Source organism: Chiroxiphia lanceolata, chromosome 21 (assembly GCF_009829145.1).
Source record: "Chiroxiphia lanceolata isolate bChiLan1 chromosome 21, bChiLan1.pri, whole genome shotgun sequence".
Lineage (NCBI taxonomy): Eukaryota > Metazoa > Chordata > Aves > Passeriformes > Pipridae > Chiroxiphia > Chiroxiphia lanceolata.
The window spans coordinates 5,362,487-5,382,814 of record NC_045657.1 but is presented as its reverse complement, the minus strand read 5'-3'; the positions used below and the strand labels follow the sequence as shown (position 1 = coordinate 5,382,814).

General features: G+C 49.5%; 1 protein-coding gene across 5 annotated transcripts; it reads left to right on the top strand.

The window, feature by feature from the left end:
* Positions 1-3: 3 nt before the first annotated feature.
* Positions 4-19,393, top strand: USP20 (ubiquitin specific peptidase 20). 5 transcript variants are annotated; one of them, XM_032708111.1, is made up of 24 exons: positions 4-175; positions 3,522-3,635; positions 4,011-4,064; positions 4,728-4,790; positions 4,905-5,036; positions 5,656-5,752; positions 5,943-6,012; positions 6,497-6,601; positions 7,343-7,421; positions 8,721-9,162; positions 10,054-10,191; positions 11,432-11,541; positions 11,982-12,157; positions 12,589-12,683; positions 13,190-13,223; positions 13,437-13,482; positions 13,724-13,904; positions 14,360-14,486; positions 14,579-14,748; positions 15,362-15,443; positions 15,704-15,812; positions 16,170-16,272; positions 16,514-16,585; positions 17,311-19,393. In XM_032708111.1, the coding sequence occupies exons 2-24, from the start codon at positions 3,555-3,557 to the stop codon at positions 17,469-17,471; spliced, it is 2,727 nt and encodes a 908-aa protein (XP_032564002.1). In that variant the 5' UTR covers positions 4-175; positions 3,522-3,554; the 3' UTR covers positions 17,472-19,393. The 5 variants fall into 5 exon arrangements, with proteins under 5 accessions (XP_032564002.1, XP_032564003.1, XP_032564001.1 ...); XM_032708112.1 differs by having other exon boundaries at positions 10-128; XM_032708110.1 differs by lacking the exon at positions 4-175 and adding an exon at positions 439-519.
* The last annotated feature ends 935 nt before the right edge of the window (positions 19,394-20,328 follow it).

Genomic DNA, 20,328 nt, shown 5'->3' with positions numbered 1-20,328 from the left:
CGCGCGGCACCGCCCCCCTGCCAGCACCTTGCCCGGGCAGGAGCCGCCCGGGAGCCCCCCGTGTGCCCTCCCGGGAGCGGGGCCGGGAGCTCCCCGGGCTCTCCCTGCCTTTTCCGAGGAGCCCCTGTGTAAGTCACGGGGGGCGTCCCGTTCCTCGCAGCCCCGCCGGTGGCCGGTGCGTGTCAGGGGAGCGCCGGTCCCACACCGGGTTTACAACCCTTGCAGCGGGCGGGACGCGGCTCTTCCAGCCCCGGCTGCCCCCTTCACCGAGCCGCGCTGTTGGGTGCCCCGGCTGAGCGAGGGGCTGAGCACCGACCGCCCGGTGACGGGGGAGCCCCCGGGGCCCGCAGGGGCAGCGCCACCGCCCCTCCGCCCGGCCCGTCCCCGCCCGGCGCAGCCGGCCCCGCTCCCCGGCTGCGCGGACCCGCCGCTGCTCCGCAGGCCCCGGCTGCCCGGGGCCCGCGGCCCTTCCCGGCGGCCCGGCCTGGGGGGGGCGGCGGCGTCCCGAGCATCCCGCAGGTGAGCGGGGAAGGCGGGCGGGGGCGGCGGGGCCGTGCGGGGAGAGGGAGGGCGGGCGGCCGGGCCCGGGATGATGCAGCAGCAGCGGCCGCAGGGCTCCGGGATCCTCGGCTTTGGGGCGGCCCTGCAGCCCCCCAGGGCCCGGTGCCTTCCCCGGGGCGACCCTTTGGGGGTTTGGAGGTTTCTGTTCAGCCTCCCTCGTGCCGAGCAGCTGTAGCGGCTGTCAGGAGGGTATTTGTGTTTTGGGGGTCTGCTGCGCTCGAGGAGCGACACAGCGAGGAAAGGGGGGAGTTCCCGGAGGTGTTTTTTGCTTACAAGCTAAATCTCCGGGTGAGCCGTTGTGTTGTGACCTCCTGTAACAAATCAGTGTTCAGACCTGCTCTGCTCTGCCTGCTCCACATAAACCTTCTGGCTTTCCCTTGCAAACGTTCAGCAGCGAGTCAGAAGCACTTCCTTTCTGCTTTTGCCTTGTCAGTAGGGCAGTTCAGTAAGTGTTTCTTTCTTTAGTATCTCAAGCATAAAATGTCGCTGAGAACAACTGCAGATACTCCGTTCTCTTGGTGGGTTATGCAAGACCAGACCTGGTAGTTTGTTTTGTGGATGAGCAGTGCAAAGATCTGTTTTGTTTGTGCAGTTACTCCACACGCTGTCAGCCTGCATGGATCTGAAACTCTTGATAGCTTGGCTCTAGCTTTGGTACGAAACCACACAGTTGTTTTATGCAAAAAAAAAAAAACCCAAAAACCCAAACCCAAGAAATGTGTTCCCGTAGAAGGCAGAGACACTGGGTTTGGCAGCAATTTAAGCAACTGAAAGTAGGTTGCAGTTACGGTGGAATTGTTCTGACATGTTCGTGTACTGTTCCTCCACAGTGGTGCTTGAGAAAGACAGGCTGAGGGACTTGTTTTAGGGTAACTTCTTTTCCCCTCATCTGCAGTACGTTTTGACAGGCACAGTTCAGCTCTCTGGCAGCGCTTTCATGAAATTCCTGGTTTCTTGTGCAGCATCAGAGCTGTGTGTGCCAGCTAAAGCTGGTGGGGCAGAGTCGTGAGAAGGCAGAGGTTGAATATTTCTTTCTGAGCAATCACAACTCCAACCTTTTTCTGATGTGTGCTGTCAGGGCTGAGAGGCAAAAATGAGGTTTTTTTCCTCTGTTTTGTTAAAAAAGAGAAGCCCTGTGTGGGAACATCAGCACCCTAGTGCTGGAAAGTCTAAAGGCATGGTTTTAATTTTGAGGAGAGGAGTGGTCCCAAGGAGAGCACTGAAGCCATCCATGTCCACAAGACTGAATTAACACCGTGTGCTCCAGAACTGGTTCCTAGCTTGCTTAAGCTGGTGAAGATAAGGGTTCTGGAATTAATTTTAAACCAGTATTTTGTTCACTAGATTTTCTGGGAAACATCTGGGAAAGAGACAAGAAATCAAGGAAGGTGAAATAGCAAACGTGGCATTGATACTTTTTTTTTTTTTTTAATTGGACCAGCTAATGCATTTGGGAAAATGGGGTCGGGTTTGATGAAGAGACTCAGAGCCTGAAATGTCCCAGTTTTATGTGTTAGTCAAAGCTACTGTGCTCTTGTCACTTGTCTTTTAAATCAACATGTGTTACGTGGTGCTGTTTTCCTTCTCTGGGAAGCTGCATGGAATTGCTTCATTGTTTGTTAAGCATCTCTTGACAGGTTACAGAGATCCAGGTCAGCACCACTGTGGTGTTTTCTACCATGCACATATGATTTCTTCCCCCTCCAGTTTTGCTTTGCTCCTCCTGTCAGTTCATTCAGTTCTGCAGAGTGCTGGGAAAACATTGTAAAATTATGCTTGAGGTTTGTCTTCTGCCAAGGCAAGGTGCTAGGCAAGCTTTTCCACTCCCAGATAAGTGTTGCTGCAATGGCTTATTCATATATCTTTTTTTTTTTTAATTTTCTTTCCCCTGTCAGTGATTCAGACCAGATAACACTGGGAGTTCGTTCAAATGTCCTCAAAATGTGAAAAAAACAGTGTAGCCACCCCGGAGTCATTAACATCAAGTTCATCAGATTTTTCCACTTCTTTCTTGCAGTAATGTGGCCTTTTCATATCTGCTTCATTTCCAGCCAACAGTAATATTTTTGATCCTGGTCTGTGCTATTAATATCACTTGTCTTCTTTTTTATTTTTTTTTAACAGCCATGAGTGAGGTTATTTAAGTTGTGCTTAAGAAACACAAAGTCCTTTCATTTGTTTTTTTTTATATAGCTGCATGTTACTCAGACGTGTTTAAAGTCTTTTACATACCCATGGACCACCATGAAAGAAAGTCTTTATTGTGCTCATAAGCACACAGCTCTGAAATCCTCAGTTCTTGTCGTGCTTGCACATATGAGCCAGGTGGAACAGTGTGTTGTTATGTTTTGCACAGTCTCAGAGTTATGTGGCTCATACTGTTGAAAATCTACCTATCAAATGGTAAATTCCTCAGAGGCTGTAGCCTGGTTATTGGTGTTACAGTTCATTTAAGTTTATTTCCCTCTTGCCCAGCTTCATTTAGAACTAATCATATTTTTAGTGTTTGATAAGGGAGTGTAACAGCAAACTGTTAGATTGAGATCAGCTGGAAGACACCACAGGCTCCATATTGGTGTCTTGGGCTGCAGTGCCCTTTCACTTTTCACCTCAGTTTCATGCAAACGAGCTAATTAGATTTGTTTCTTCTCAGCTGAAGCTGTGCCTGTGTGCCAGCACCTCCCTGCACTTCTGAAGGCACATTCCAGGACAGGGATTATTACCTTTATTTGTGTGTTTCCCTCTCCTCCCCATTGCCTTGTTTGCTTCAATGAACTCAGCAGTGGGGCCAGACTGTGCCAGCTCATATGAATGGCTCCAGATTTGGATTTGTTTCAATCTCTGAACCTTAAAGGTGGATATGTAACCTCTAACATGCAAAGCATGCCCATGTATCTTCTTACAGTCTGTGAGAGCAAACCTGACATGTAGGTAAAAGGAACTGTCCTTTCTTGTCCTAGGAAAACACCCACCTTGTGTGAGCGTTGGTGAAAATGGGGGATACACGAGACATCTGTCCTCACCTGGATTCCATAGGAGAGGTGACCAGGGATGACCTGCTGCTCAAATCCAAGGTACAGGGTGTTGTGGTTGTTGGTCCTTTCCCTTTTAGCTGTTGTGCATGGGTTTGCATGTTTGCTTTTTGAAGAAAACGCTGCCTGTCTCCAGAGAGAGGCAAAAACTCTCCTTCCCGCTCTGCTCTACCCTGCACATGTCCCATAAAGCCAACCTTTATGACCCCACCTCACTGTCATCCAGCTTAATTGTGTCACTTAGCTGAAGTGCTGCAAATTGTATATATTTGATTGGGAGTGTGGTATTAAGGAATGAAATACTGTGAGCTGCAGGTTGGCAAGGGCTGCCTCACAGAGAAGTTTCCCACTCTTAAAGGACTCGGTTACTTAAAAACCAACCAAGCAAACAAACCTTCTTTTGTCATGAATATGCAGGGAACTTGCCAGTCTTGTGGAGCTGTGGGACCAAACCTCTGGGCTTGTCTTCAGGTAAAAATGGCTTCTTATTTGTGTACGTGATGTGGTGGAACTTCACTTGAATAGTAGGAAGCAAAGAGGGGGTTGACAGTGGAACTGTCTATGTTTTTTGATGGATTCCAAGGAGGAGACTCCCCACATGAAAGGGCAATGCTGTCAGAATCTGCCAGGATGTAATAGTTCACTCCTTGTAGGGAATTGCTCCTGCAATTCCCAGTAGGAATGAATAAAATGCCTGGTTTTGACTGTGAGCTGCCTCTGCTGGCACCTGTGAAGGGGCTGCAGGGTGACATCTTGGCAGATGTTGCTCAGGGCAGTGAGGAGGGAGGGAATGCAACAGGACATGTGGGTGGGAAGGGGCAGTTTATTTCTACACTGGAATCCCCGGGAGGTTTGAGGCTGCTCAGAGGAGCTGCCTGTTGGAGCAATGATCTTGGAACGGAGCCTTTACCTGGGTCCAAACCTGGTTCCAGGTTTCCTTTCTTAAATCACTTCTAAATTCCCATGAATTCTAAATTTCCATCCTGTTCTGGGTCCTGAATAAAAAGCAGGTTAGAAAACTGGCAAGATAATTCTGAAGTTGCTGCTGCTGCTGGTGGGACTGGGGTTGCAGACTGTTTTGTGAAGGCTCTAATTTGATGTGCCTGTTGTGTTTTGGCTCTTTTCCCTCTCCAGACTGGTTGTCCTTACGTTGGCTGTGGGGAGTCCTTTGCTGACCACAGCACACTTCATGCACAGGTGAGCTTTCCTCTGTCATCCACGTTCAGACAAGACACAGTTGGATTTCCCCCCCATTCCTCGCTCCTGTGCTTCAAGAGGAGACCCCCTTCATTTCATCTCTTTCATTCTTAGGCCAAAAAGCACAACCTGACGGTGAATCTGACCACGTTCCGTGTGTGGTGCTACGCCTGTGAGAGGGAGGTGTTCCTGGAGCAGAGGCTGGCAGCACACCCGCCCTCCCCCCCGGCCAAGTTCACTGAACCGGTGGGTCTGTGTCACACAGGGCCAGGGTTGAATGCTGGGCAGGGCTTTTGTTTGCCTGGTGTAAAATTAGCCAAGTGGTTTCTGCTGTTGTGCGGGTTTTGTTGTCAACGGGAGCTCTTTCACTGAAAGTAGCCAGAGGACCAGTAGCCCTGCCTTCCAGATGACTTGGGGGTGGGAACTAGATGATTTTTAAGGTCCCTTCCAACCCACACCATTCTGTGATCCTGTGATTCTATGGCTTAAATATCTATTCTGACTTTATTTTTAACCTTTCCTTGCCTCTTCCATGGAGTGTCTGCATCTGGGAGGAACCACTGCAGCTGTGCCATCTTCATTTTCAGTGCATGGCCCATGGGAGTTTGAGCTGTCAGACCAGAAACACACGTACTTGTGACACTGTTGCTCATTCCTGATGCCTCTTATCCTGTGTACTGGAAGCAGTAATAGTACCATTTCCTCTCCCTCCTGGCATTAGTGAGAAGGGTAGACAGTGCAACTGGTTCTTCTCTCTCCACAGTGCTTTTCTTAAAGGCTGGCTCCATTTATGTGTGAGATAATATCTCTCACAGCTCATCATTCATTTCTCTCACTGAGACTTACTTCTGTGTCTTTAATCTAGGATTCTCCTTTGCCTGCTCACCCTCTGAAAGCTGTTCCAATTGCAGTGGCTGATGAAGGCGAATCTGAATCAGAGGATGATGATTTGAAACCAAGAGGTAACTTTGCATCACATGGATGAAAGGGCTGGGAGGGCAACTCTGCAATCTCTAGGACCTGCACTGGGAGGTTCCTGGGAGCAGAGTGTGGAGACTGTCTAGAAAGGGCTGGATTCCCTGTCCTTTGGGGAGGAATATAGAAAGCAGCATGTCTGGAAAGTGATTCATCCCTCTCTTGTTTGTGCTTTAGGCCTTACTGGAATGAAAAATCTTGGGAACTCCTGCTACATGAATGCAGCACTTCAGGCTCTCTCTAACTGGTAGGCGTGAAGGCCTTCAGTGGCATCCTTCACTAAATACCAAAAGTGTCACCTCTGATCTGCAACCTTCAAGAGCCTTGCAAAGAGAGATCAGCCAGGCTAAGGGCAGAAAAAAATAGTGTTTGTTTAGGGCAACAGAAGTGTTACAGCAGGAAATTGCTTGAAGTAAAATTGCATCATTTCTGTTGCAACAGAAAGCATTTATCTTGTGAAAAGCCATGTCACATCTCTTTATTCTCCCCAGGGATATCATTCTAACAACCCATATGCTAAATATTTCTAGCCATCCCGCTGAGGACTAATTCCAGGACCTCTTCTCTGTACTGGGAACAGGTTCACATCAGCCTTTTCATTTGTTTCAAGTTAATCAGGATTGAAGCATACACTAATTCATTCCTTGATTTGAAGATAAGGCCTGCATTTAAATTTTAATAAACCCTTAGAAGCAGAGGAGGAACTTCTGAATCCTTCTCATCTTTTGTAGCCCACAGTTTTTCCTGGAATGTGGTGGACTGGTCCGTACAGATAAGAAACCTGCACTGTGCAAAAGTTACCAGAAGTTGGTGTCTGAGGTTTGGCACAAGAAACGGTGAGTGGTCACCTCTAATCTGTTCTAATCTGTGTTAGTTCTGAGATCTGGATGGAAGAAGTGATACAGAGATTTTTTTTACTGAAGAGAGTGGAAAATGCAGGTGACATTTTGGGAAATGTTTGCTACTGGTTCAAATTGAGACTAGTTCAAGGGACAGTGCAAAATTGTGCAGCTCTGTTAAAATCTGAAGATGTCTGCTCTGTGCAATCAATTAAAAACCATCAAACTAGGAATTAACATGGCATTGCATGGTTGCCTCATGTTTCTTTTCAACAAGGCATAAGTAGGATACAGAACAAAGGTGAACTGTGTCTTTTTGGAGGAGGAGGCTGTAGCCTGTGAAGCCATATCATGTAATTTTGATCCTGCTTTGATTCACCCCGTTTTCTGGGTGGTCAGTCCACCCAGATTTTGAGCCAGACATGGTGCTGCAGAATCCAACCAAGAAACTCTAATTGCCAAACCCTGCTCTGGAAAGAATCAGTTGAGAGCATTCAAAGTGTGGACAGAGCTGTAAGTCTGGAAGGACAGACTGAAATGGCTGCAAGGTGTTTTCTGTCTCTTGGTGTGTTTGTCATCCAGCTAATGCAGAAATCTGTGCCCAGGCTTTGCAGGTGCATAATTATCTTTTGTCCTCTTTAACTGATTACCACACCCTCTGCTATGGCCTATTAGACAGACTGGCTCCAGGCCCAATAAGCAAACTAACTCATTTTTTCTTTTTCCATGTCTAAACAGCCCGAGTTATGTTGTTCCAAGCAGTCTATCCCACGGAATTAAACTCGTCAACCCCATGTTCCGAGGCTACGCACAGCAGGTGGGGCCTGAAAAAACCCATGCCATTGTTCCAGAGATGGTGGGATTTTAATTCCTGCAGTGGTGGTGCTTGTGTTCAGAAGGAAGAGCTTGAGCTCAGGGGTCATGGCCTTTTTGTATCAGTATCAGTGATTTTGTAGAGCACTGGGCTGGGATTTGGGAGACCTGGGTTCTTGCTGGTTCCAAATCAGTTCGTTTTCTTGTGTCAGCTTGCTCACCTCTGAAATGATGATGGTCAAATCCTTTATAAACAGCTTTGAGGTCTATTGATACCTGTCATATAAAAATTTGGTATTATTTATTCACATCAGAGCTGAAAAACCTGGACAAATCTGTACTAAAAGTCAAAGATGTGAGCGTTCTATATTCTTTTTCTGGGGAATCACAGCAAACTAAATCTTATATAAAGATAGTATCTTTTTTTTTCTTTGAAGTCTTTATCAGTGTAGCTGCTCTGTTTGTTCTTTAGAATCAAATGTAAACAAAAAACTATGATTCAAAAAATTTGCAAGAGAAGTGACAGTACATCTAAACCATGATAGTGACAAGAAATCAAAACAGAGGATAAAAATAATGATTAATGAAAGAACTTCTATATCTGTCTTTGATGTGAAGTACATTGGCTTGGAAAACTCTCATCTCTAAAGAGATAAAATTGAAGGCAGGGCAGGCTAAAAGCCAAACTTCATAAAATAACAGAAACATCATCATTAACTCTCTGGAGTTGTCAAAATACCAAGTTGCTTTCCAGCAGCTCCTTTGAAGCCAACATATCAGCTCTTTTACCATGTATTATGAATGTAGGAGCTTGCACCTGGATTGTATAGCCTTGGTTCCATTCCTAGTTTATTAAAGATTTTAATCTGCCCTCTCTAAGAGATGGATTACCCTGAGCAGAAGTGAGTGTTCATAAAATTTATTTGTGGGTGTTTGTCTGTTCTCCAGGGCTTCCTGTTTTCATCAGGTTTCTCTTTGTCTCTTGCCTCTTATCAGTGGCAAACCCCTGACAAATAAGCTCCTGGTTTGCAGGCTGCTCTCTGGCTTTTTGATGTCTTTCTGCTGAAGATATTCAGATAAAAAAAAAATGGGCCTTTTATTATTTAGGAGTTAATAGCATTTCTGTTGCAGAGAGGCCCTTTGGTATGTGGGCATGGCCCTCTCTCTGCTTTAGCAGAGCTGCAGAGCTGGTTGACCTTTGTGGGCAGTGTTGGAATAGGCTGAGAGTGGGGCCCCTCTTTGCCCCCCCCTCTCATTTGCCCCGTTTCTGGCTGGATACTGACATGGAATCCTTGGTTTTCAGGACACCCAGGAGTTCCTGCGGTGCCTGATGGATCAGCTCCACGAAGAACTGAAGGAACCAGTTGTTGCAGAGACGAGGGATTTGGATACCATTGACCAGGAGGACAAGCGGGAGGGGGACCGGAGCCCTTCGGAGGATGAGTTCCTGTCCTGTGACTCCAGCAGTGACAGGGGTGAAGGAGAGGGACAAAGTCGGACCACAGGGAGCATGGGGAGTGGCTCCCTGGCAGAGACAGAGCTGCTGATCCAGGATGAAGCAGGGAGAGGGATCTCTGAGAAAGAGAGGATGAAGGACAGGAAGTTCTCCTGTGGCCACCGGCGCAGCAACTCGGAGCAGGTGGATGAGGATGCAGATGTTGACACTACTATGATGCCAGTCGATGGCAGAGCCTCACCTGAGATGCTGCCAGCTCCCCGTCCTGCCAGCCCGTGTAGGACACCAGGTATACAACTCTTCCAGTCAGGATATCTCTGAGAAGATGAGTTACATCCTGCACAGGGACTGTGGTGTGGTGCAGTGGCAAACCACACATGATGTGACTGTTCCTTCTCTGGGTTTCAAAAGGTTTTGTATGCAGGGTTTTCCTCAGTCCTGCCTTTGTCTATAAGAAAATACACTAGGTGAGCCAGAGAGGTGCTTAGCCAGGCCAAAGTGCTGTGAGCTGAGTAAAGGCACAGCATTGTCTTTACCTGCCTCTGCCAAACCTGCAAACATTGTATTTATGCCTTTTAAGAAAAAAAGGCTTTTTATGTGTACATTGCTTTATTTGATACTCTAGCCTGGGGAAATAATAGCTGTGGAAAGGGCATGGGAGAAGGTGTTTGCTAGTGTTGGACTGTGGGCTTTGGGGAGAGAAAAGGGAGAGGCACAGTTTGTGCATTTCTGTGTCTCAGGGAAAAGAAAAGAGCAGCAGTGTGGAGTCACCTCAAGCTGAACATACCCGATCTTTCAACGCTTCTTTATGTAAGAGCCTTACTCTGCCAGCTGGCACTGAAGGCAGCAATGCTGTTTGTGTGGATTAGGGCTACAGGAGCAAGCTGCAAAACCTAATTAGTCATCTAAGTGTGAAAAAATGGCGGGTTGTTTTGGGGGGTTTTTTTAGTATGTGATTATTAGCTGTTCAGTATAGCTCTGTGTGCACTCTCACCCATGCTCTGAGGGAGCTGTGTCTGCCAGCCTGTGCAAGCAGGACGGTTGACAGGCACTGAACTGTGCCTTTGGAAAAGATTCTGTGCTGGAATGCAGAGCTGGGCTGACACTGATGGCAGTGGGGTTGCCTTTCATAACTGGGGTTTTCAGCAGTGCCCTTTTCCCTCCCCGTTTTCCCAAGCAGAACCTGACAATGATGCCTACGTGCGCTGCTCCTCACGCCCCTGCAGTCCGGTTCATCATGAGATGCACTCCAAGCTCTCCAGCAGCCCTCCTCGCTCCAGTCCTGCCAGGATTGGACCTTCCTATGTCCTCAAGAAAGGTAGTGCAAAGAGGGATTGCTGGGAGGCAAAGGGGGGGGCACATAGAGGAGGAGGGGAGAGAAGGAATCCATCGTGATTCTTGATTAACAGATGTAAAAAGTGCTGATTCCGCTGGACATCAGTGCGTTCTAAAATAGCATTTGGCAAAGACTACAGTAAACCTGCAGGTAAAGTCAAGCTCTGGACGCAACAATGTTCTAGTTTGTTCTTACACTGGAGCCTGAAATGATCTCCATGTCTGGATCCGCTGTGTTTGTCATGAATAAAATGGCTCTGAAGTCCCAGAAGACAAGCTCTGTCCCTTCAGGGGAGTGGGGAGATGCATAAACATTTGTCTGCCAGACTTGAATTTCATAGCATGTGGGCCTGAGGACTGTAATGTTGTTACTGACAGAGCTTTCCTGCCTCTTGGACAGCTTGGGCTCACAAGAATGGACTTAAGGCTGCAGATGTCCCTCAGTGCTGGGAGCACTGCTCAGGCTGCAGTGGAGCCTGGCTTGGGTTGTATTCAAACGGGTCTCTTCATCCCACAGCAAACTGCAAATCAAAATCCCTCCACCATTGCATAGTCTGCAACACAATGGCATGTGCTTGTACCACGTCCCTACAGCTGTTCCATGAGGACATTCTCTCTTCAGCTGTGTCCCAGCCCCTTGGCTGAGGTCAGCACAGCCGCAGATGTGTCTGGCTGGATGAAGAGCCACTCTGTCTCTGTGCACGTGTGTGTGGGAAGAGGGTTTGTTGTTAAACAAAACTTTGCATTTGGCCAGTCCTGTGGTGGAGAATCCTCACCAGTGCAAGAAACCTGGGGAACACGTGGCCAGAGGCGGGGGGGGGGAAAGGACAAAGTACAGAGACAGGTCAGGGGGAGAGGAGGGTAAAGTGCAAAGCTTAGAGCAAAATGTCGCAGGACTTAAAAAAGCAGGGGCTGTCTGTGGCAGGGCCAGGCTTTCTAAACATTAAGAGGATGGAAACAGGATTTCCAGTAAGACAATTTCTGCCTCCTGAGAGCTGGCACGCTGCTGTTGGTTCAGTTGGCTGCCTCCCCCTTTCTTATATCACACACAGCAGCAGTGTCCTCCATGTCCCTTCGCTACAGGCTCCACCATCTCCCTGTCATGCACGTGGGGTCTGAACATCAGGACAGTGCTTGTCTCATGGTCTTATGTAACTGTGTGACTCTAGAGAGACAGGAGACTGAGAGGGAGTACTCCACCAGGGGGCTTCCTTGTCTTTCAGCCAGATGCAGGCTTATGGGAAAAGAAGAAGGAACTCCGTTACCGCAGGTGATTTCCGAACATCTTCGACGGCTCCATCCTCAGCCTGGTGCAGTGCCTCACATGGACAGGGTGAGTCTCCTGGGCCCTGTCAGCCTCACAGCACAGCTTTCAAGCTTGTAGATCCCTTCCTAGGGAATGGTGTTGCTCTTTCCAAACCCTGGGATGCAGAGGCCTGCTAAAATGGGGAGGGTGATGGCGTGGGAGGTGTGAGAACCTGCCATGCCGAGGAGACGTGTTTCTCTGTAGGGGTCTGTTTGCAGATCCATGTTACTGAGTTGGCCAGAATATCAGATTCACATTAGGAAACTGAATCCGTGCTACAAAAGCCCTGACAGAAGTCAGTCTGCTGACAGCAGGGAAGAATAATTAGCCAGAGCAAGTTGCTCCTACTGCCAGCTCAGGTTTCTAGCCTAGACAAAATCCAACCAGTGATAAAGGTGATGAAGGTCAGGTCCCATCTCCATTACACACACAGGAAACCAGACCTCTTCCTCTTGGAATATTTCCAGGTTTCTACAACAGTGGAGACATTCCAGGACCTGTCACTCCCAATCCCAGGGAAGGAGGACTTGAGCCAAGCTGCACTCTGCCATCTACCCAAAACGTGCCAGCTAAGACAGGGGCATGTGGGGACAACCTATGCTCCACAAGGCTGGATTGCTTTCATCATGGAGTATATCCGGAGGTGTGTTCCTGTGCAGGACATCTTTTTTTCTGGGGTTTGCCCTGCAGTGCTGGAAGGCAGCTATCCCTAACCAGTGGCCAGTTGGAACCATTCCTTGGAGGACAGCATGTGGCATCTCACAGGGCTTTGAGCCTTTTCATGTAAACCAGTTGTACCATTGCTCTAGTTCTGTCACACACCTTGAGAGCTCTTGTGCAGCTGATCATCCCTCACTTCTGCCCTCCAGAGCAAATTAATTCCTGGTTTAGTTTTCCAAATCATTTCCAGTTTAAGCAGTCACAGTAGGAACATCAGCTGAGAGCAGTCCTGCCTTCCCTGCTCCTCTGGGATGTAGGATGAGCTTAGGAAGGAAGCCCATCATCCATTTGGGGTTTTGTATACCAAAGCATTCAACTATTTTAGATACAACCTTAATCACTTCTCCTCTGCAGGTTTGTGGTGTCCTGTATCCCTAGCTGGTTTTGGGGTCCTGTGGTGACACTGGAGGATTGCCTTGCTGCCTTTTTTGCAGCAGATGAGTTGAAGGGTGAGTTTTCTTCAGTGGGGTCTGACAGCACGGAGAAGCATTTGTGTGCATTTTGGAGGCGAATTAAAGCTCTGACAAATCCTGCCTTATTATGTCACTTAGAGGGTGGCAGTACCAAAAGTTGGCAGCTCAGCATCTCTGTGCAGGACTGAGTTTACCCACCTGCTCAGGAGTGGGAAATCTGGGTGAGAGTGTCCTCAGCAAGGAATAGCTGTTGGTTGGTTGAGTGCTGTGGTTACTTAGTTTCTTTGCTTTCTCCATTGACTTCTTAAGCTCTAGAGGGCTCAATTTGCTGTTTGTGTGTTGTTGGTGGGCAGTTCCATACTTTCCTGCTAGTTGCATTCTCTTCTTGCCCACACTTACTGAGAGGAATGTTTTGATCTCCTCTCATCCTGGCTTCCCCAAGAGGCTCTTAACATGTTTCTCTGCACTTGGTGGAAATGTAGCTGTGTCAGCCTTGTGTGCTCTGAGCAACTGTATAATGGCTCTCTTCTCTCTGTCTGCAGGGGACAACATGTACAGTTGTGAACGGTGTAAGAAGTAAGTTGGCATTATCTGTACGGTGTTGCTTTTCTGGAACTTTATTTCTCTGTATTGCTGTCAAATATTTTGCCGTGCCCTCTACCTGGACATCTCTTCTGCTGGAATTCAGGATTTGTCTTGGATTGCAAAGTGAGCAAGACCCAGCCTTGCCTTTTGGCATCCCTTTGCTTTATAGAGGGTTCTCACAGCTCGTTTCTTTTCCTCCCTCAGGCTGCGGAATGGAGTGAAGTACTGCAAGGTCCTCCGGCTCCCAGAGGTGAGTGAAAGCACTTTGTTCTCTAGTTCTGTTTTAGCAGCCCTGAGGAGGTGGGGAGGCCAGAGGTGGAACAAAAACAGCAGTTTGTTTTGATGGCAAAGTCCTGTATCTAGACCAGATGAGGCTTTCCCATTCTAAGCTGAGGAGCCAGCAGGAAGATCAGACAGACAAAGATGTGCTGTGTTACCAGAACAGCCACAGTAACACTGGGCTCTGGTGTCCTCTGTCCTTGGTCTTTCAGATTCTCTGCATCCACTTGAAACGGTTCCGGCATGAGGTGATGTATTCCTTCAAGATCAACAGCCATGTCTCCTTCCCCTTGGAAGGGCTGGATCTGCGACCCTTCCTTGCCAAGGAGTGTGTCTCCCAGATCACCACCTACGACCTCCTGTCAGTCATCTGTCACCACGGCACAGCAGGCAGTAAGTCCTTCTGCTGGGAGCACAGGCAGAGGAGCAGCAATGGGAGGAGTGTGTTCAGGACTAGCCAACACCTCTGCTGGGCTGAGGGGCAGTGTAAGGCCACCCCCCTCCATTCCCAGCCTTGTGCAGCCTCTGCCCTTTGCAAGTGAACCGAGCAACTTCTGACAGATCCCCTGCAGCTATTTCAGCCTCACTCTGGGCTTGGCTCAAACTCTTTCCCAGTGTTCAGTCTTGCTGAGAGGCTCTTACAAGGAAGGCAAATCAGGGTGACAGTGCCAGGCTCTGCTGCTCCTGCAGAGCTTGCCTGAACAGGAATTATCCTTTTTTTTGTGTGTGTGTGTGTCTGTCTCTCTGTTCTCTGCCAGCAGCTAATCCTGTTTGTGCTGCTGACATTATCCCAGGCCTGCCTTCTGTCTGCACTGTGAATCCCAGCAGGGCTGTGCTCTCTGTTCCAGGTGGCCATTACATTGCCTACTGCCAGAACGTGATCAATGGCCAGTGGTACGAGTTCGACGACCAGTACGTCACCGAGGTGCACGAGACCGTGGTGCAGAATGCAGAAGCCTATGTCCTGTTCTACAGGTGAGCTGAGCCCTGGTTACAGAAGACCTAGAAATGCATTTCACGAACTTTGAGTTTTCAGGAATTGTTTAATTTCCTTCTCCCCTCTCCAGGAAGAGCAGTGAGGAAGCCGTGCGAGAGCGCCAGAAGGTCGTGTCCCTGGCCAGCATGAAGGAGCACAGTTTGCTCCAGTTCTACATCTCTCGAGAGTGGCTCAATAAATTCAACACCTTTGCTGAGCCTGGGCCCATCACCAACCACACCTTTCTGTGCTCCCATGGAGGTAAGGCTGCTGGACCTGGGAGCAGCACCTCTTGGCTGTACCTTTGTTTCCTGGTGCATGAGCAAGGGCAGGAAAAAGCTCCAGCTGCCATCCTGATACAGGGGATGCTCCAGTGGGATCCTCTTTGGCAGAAACTCCCAGCCTGCTGAGGGAGGGATGAGACAATTACCCGTTGTGCTGCTGGTCAGAGGCCTGGGGGGATGTTTAATGCTGGGAAACATCAGTTTTCAGTTCTCTGTGTTTAAAAACAAACCTGTAGAAAGCAGATAGGGCAGCATTTATCTGTGTTACCCTGTCAGCAAGGCTGGCCCTCAGGGTTTGTTTGGAGAATGGAGCTGATAACTATGTCTGATTCTTCTGCTGCTTCATCAGTCATGCTGGGGAGCACTTGTGTTTGTAAATCTCTCACTGGAATTGAAGCACTTGATTAGAAATTGAGGCCGTGAATTGAGAAATGTCCACAGCTGATGAACTCTTGACTGTCTTCTATTACCAAAGGGAGCAGATTCTGGAATCAGAGTTTTCAGAAAGGAAAATCTGCCCTTTTATTTGTGTCTATTTTACACAGTAATGAGTTCCCTGATTAACTCTTCCCTTTGCCTTTCCTCCACAGGGATCCCTCCTAATAAATACCATTACATCGATGATCTGGTTGTGATTCTGCCCCAAAATGTGTGGGAATATCTCTACAACAGGTGAATGTGACCATTTCATTCTTTCTCCCAGTATTGGGTAAGAGTTTCCTGATCTAAGTCAGAATAAGCTGGACCAGTGCCTGTTCCAGAGCACTGGGTGGTCCTCAGTGGTTGAGTAAAGGCAGCTCTGCCCTCTGCTACAGATGCACCTTGTTCACCAGTGTGTGGAGTAGTAGAACAATCCATGTCTGTAGGATGCAGGGCTGGGAAGCATTTCCATTCTGCTGCAGCTCCCCATTCCCCTCTCTCCCTGTGCTCAGGTTTGGGGGTGGCCCTGCTGTGAACCATCTGTACGTGTGCTCCATTTGCCAAGTGGAGATCGAGGCGCTCGCCAAGCGCAGGAGGATCGAAATCGACACCTTCATCAAGGTTGGCATGGGAAGCATCTGGAAGGAAGGCAAAGGGTGGAGGGGGGAAATGGAGACCTGGAAAACCCCTGCCAGTTTTCCAGAACATGATCTACAGCACGGGCAGGAGGCTGGCCTGGGGGTTCCCCAGTGCTGGCAGCACAGGGGAAGGGCAGCTGGGACGTGAAATTGCTGTGCAGGCACGAAGTGTGAAACCATCCTTGTCTCTTGCCTGCTCTGGTGAGCAGGAACAGGGTGAGGAGGGAATTAACATGGGGTTCTGCTGGAGAATGGCAAGGCTGCCTTTGGGGAAGGGGCCCCCTGAGATCTCAGGAGTGACTGAGTCCTTCCTGCATGTCTCTGTTCTCTGCTCTCCCAGCTGAACAAGGCTTTCCAGGCAGAGGAGTCTCCAAGTGTCATCTACTGTATCAGCATGCAGTGGTTCCGGGAATGGGAAGCCTTTGTCAAGGGCAAGGATAATGGTAAGGATCAGAGAGCAGGGGTCTGCCAGGGGTGAGGGGTGGAATGGAAATGAGTCCTTTTGTTGGGTCCTGGGTGAGCACTGCCCTGGCTGTGGTGACGAGGCTGAGCAGAGTTCAGACACCAGCCCCCCTGACTGCCTGCAGGTTCCCAGAAATTACAAGAGAACCAGCTCAGGAAAGCAGCTGGATCTGGAGGCAATGAGGAAAGCAGATGGTTTTTGACATGTTTGTTCCCCCACAGAGCCTCCTGGACCAATTGACAACACCAAGATCGCCCTCACAAAACCGGGTGGCCACGTGCAAGTCAAGCAGGGTAAGGCTTGTGCTTCTGCCTTGTAGTGTTCCTGAAGGTGGAGGAGACTGTTCCACTGGATCTGGGTGTCCATAATGAAGCAGTCACAGAGCAAGATGGTGTTGCAGAGAATGACAGTTCTCTGCCCAACCCCATTCTACCTCCCACTGAGCCAGTTATCCAGTGGCAGCTCCTGCATGACCAGCTTGCTGCTGTGGCTGGTTCCTGCAGCTCCCCAGCTCTTGCCTTGCTGCTCCCCAGGCCCCTTCCACCATTCCCCTTCGTGTTGTAGCTTGGATCCTGTGTTGCTTTGGACTTGGTCTTTACTCAGCATCTGCTGAGTCAAGTGGTGCAGCTTTTGAAGTAAAAACAGCCTCATGCTGTGCCTGGGGAGGTTTAGATTGGATATTAGGAAAAATTTCTTCAGGGAAAAGGTGGTCAAGGTTTGGAACAAGCTGCCCAAGGCAGTGATGGAGTTGCCACCCCTGGAGGGATTTAAAAGACATATAGATGTGGTGACTGGAGACATGGATTAGTGATGGACACACTGGAGCCCTGATGCTTCCAGGAGGTGGCACTGTGGGGGCTGCAGCTGTACTGGGTCAGTAGAGTGGGGGCTTTGGTAGGGACCACCAGTGCCTCCTCTTCCTGGGGTGAGCTGTGCAGGGGAGGTGGTTGGAGAGAACGTCCTGGCAGTGTGGTGCCTCATCCTTTCCCTACTGGATTAGTGCTGTTGTCCCTTCCAGGCGCTGACTACGGGCAGATTTCCGAGGAGACGTGGGTTTATCTAAGCACACTGTATGGAGGGGGCCCAGAGATTGCCATCAGACAGAACGTGGCCCAGGTCCAAGAGCTGGAGAACCACCACGGGGAGCAGAAGATCGAAGCGGAGACGCGCGCGGTGTGACCTGTGTGGGAGCGGGGCAGGGAAGGCACAGACACCTCTGTGTGGGGGTGGAGGGCTGGGGAGTCCTGAGGGGTCAAACCTCTTCTTGTCTGGTACTTGAAGGTGTGTGCAGCTCCCCCCAAACTCCTGGGGCAGGCAGGCTTCCTCCTCATCCTTTCAACGTGGCTTTGAGCACAGGTTGGTGCTGAGATGGACTGGGAGAAGGCTCTAACTCACCTCTGGATGAAGCCATGGTACGAGGCTGCAGCCACACCTCCCGAGGGTTGTCCTGACCCGAGCCCTCCCCCTTTCCTTTGCTTACAAGAAGCCAGCACTCCCAGCTTGTCCCCAGTGAATCGATCTCTGCTCCTGTGCAGGTTTTGCTTTTGGCACTTTTCTTTTTAACTCAAATGTATGAAGACAATGAAATGTTATTTATGTTTCCAGCGGGCAGTGTTGCAACTAGAGAAACCTGTTGTTTGAGGCTGAGGAAAAGCCACACGGTCTCCCTGGGGTTTTGTGCTGGTGGTGCACAGCTGTCACAACTTCCTAGTTTTTGCTCTTTATCGAATTCTTGCAAATTTGGTTGCAATCAACTAAGAAATTTGGAAAGAGGCTGTTCCTTTCTCCTCTTGCTCCCAAAACATCACCTTCATGGTCCTGCAGAATTTTATTTTCTCCTTCTGTCTTGATTTCACCTGTTCAGCACAGTTTCAGAGAACAGAGCTGGAAGGTGAGTCCTCCTTCCCAACGCCTTCCTTCCCACTGCACTCTTCCTGCTGAAGCTCCTGGCACTGTGGAGCTGTGGGCTGGAGCCTTTGGGGTGCAGCTCATGGGGTGGTACCAGGAAGGCTGGGCTGGGCTGGGACAAAGCACAGCTCTGATGCAGATTTTGGAACTCCTTGCTCCCAACCTGGTTCTCAGACTGACCCTGCCATAAGCTGTGTCCCCACATCTGTCACGACAAGCAGAGGGGTGGGAAGGCTGAGGAAGGGCTCCTCTGTTCCCACAGAGCCCACTCTGAGGGGTCACCCTTGGCTGGGCAGGGCCCAGGCTGGGGAAGCAGCTTTTTAGGAATGAGCTGCTTCCTGCTAACGGGCCCCCACCTGTGTGCTGAGGTCATTCCAGATGTCCTTTGTGTATACAGTGGCTCACTTAATGAATTTGCTCCCCCATCTATTGCCACCAGTACATCCAAGGAGCAGCTGGTGGAGGCAGTGGAGACAGGAATGAAGGCAAAAAAGGCCAAACTCCACTTGTCTCAGCAGAGCTACTCTTAAAAAGATTTTCATTCATCTTGTAAGGCAGAAAGGCAAGAGTTAAATATTTGCAAGGCTTTGAGTGAGGTTTAGTGAAGGCAGAGAAGGAAGAGGTGCCTCCCATGGCCTGAGGAACCAAACTGTGTTTGGTGCTGGATGATTGCACAGCATCCAGTCTGGCCTTAGTGGTGCCAGACTCCATGTGGGGCTGGGACCTCCCAAGCTCCTCACCTGAAAAAGAGAGGGAGGGAGGGGAGGGAAAGGCTGCTCCTTGACTTAAGAGATAGAAGGGGGTAGGACAGGAGAACTTGAGAAGAAAAATGTGGCCTTCTGATTATTTATTCCTTTTTTTTTTAGATCAAATGTTTGCTGCTTCTTTACAAACTGTCTGTAAACGGTTCAGCATGTTAATTTTACAATCCTGTTTATGGGATGCTTGTACAGACCCAGACAGGCCTGAGGGGGAGGTCAGAGAATGAGCCACTGTTGGGATTCTCATTGTTCCAAGCTGTCTTTTGTTCCCCACTGCAGCAGCCCTGGGATCTGCTGCAGAGCCTGCAGGGCTGCATGTCCGTGTTGTCCGTGCGTCCGGAGGGTGCTGTACAGACTGTAACCACACTCCTGTGCTTAAGTGTTAGACCTTGTGCTGAAAATGTGGTACAATAAATACATGTGCATTCAACACCCTGCTGCCTGGGGCCTGCCTTGCCTGGTGAGAGGGACTGGCAGCTCCAGGGAGCCTGGGGTGGGGGCAAGGGAGAAAAATTAAAGATGAAAGAACTGCCCATGCACTGGACTGATGGAGCAGATCCCAGGTTATCTGCTCCCTCCCCACAGGCCCCTGGCAGTGCCAGTTCAGTTCACAGGTGCTGCTCCTCTTCCCCATGAGCAGAACGGAGCTGTGACAGGTGACAAACCCTCTGCCACACCTGCCCCACACTCTCACCTGTCCTGCCTCAGCCCGTGGGAAGGGGAGTTGGCTCTCCCTCTGGAGATGCAGCACCCACACAGCTGCAGTTTCACCTGCTTGAGCCCAGGAGGCCACACCTTGCTGGGTGGGACCTCCCCACCCTCCCCCACAGCCACAGCACACCCACCCAGTGCACACCCAGCCCCTGCACACTCCCCATCAGTGACAGCCCAGACACAAAAAGCTCCCTTATTGCTCAGCTTGGCTTCCGCCCCCCAAACCCTCACTCACCTCTTTGGTTGTGCTGTTTCTATTTAAAGTCAGCAATGCTGATTCTGTGAAAGATAAATCCAAGTCAGAGCCAGAGGGACACCCCCTCCTATTCATTATTGCTCAAAACCACAAAGACCAGCAGCCTGTCACAAACAGCCCCGATTTGTCCTGATCTGACAAGGGTGTTAATTAGTGCTGGCAAAGAACAACTGAAATCCTGCTTCAAAAAAAAAAAAAAAAGAAAAAAGAAAAAGAAAAAAAAAGGGCAGCTTAAGCAACTTTACCTTAGAAAAAGAAATAATCTGCAGATTATTTCTCAGATAAAATGAGCAGCCAGGTGTCACCTACTGAGAGGGACAACCACAAATCCTGGTGGCCCCTGGAGGGGGGGCAGAAGACAGAAGGGTAGAAGCCAGAAGAGTTTTTGTCTCAGCTA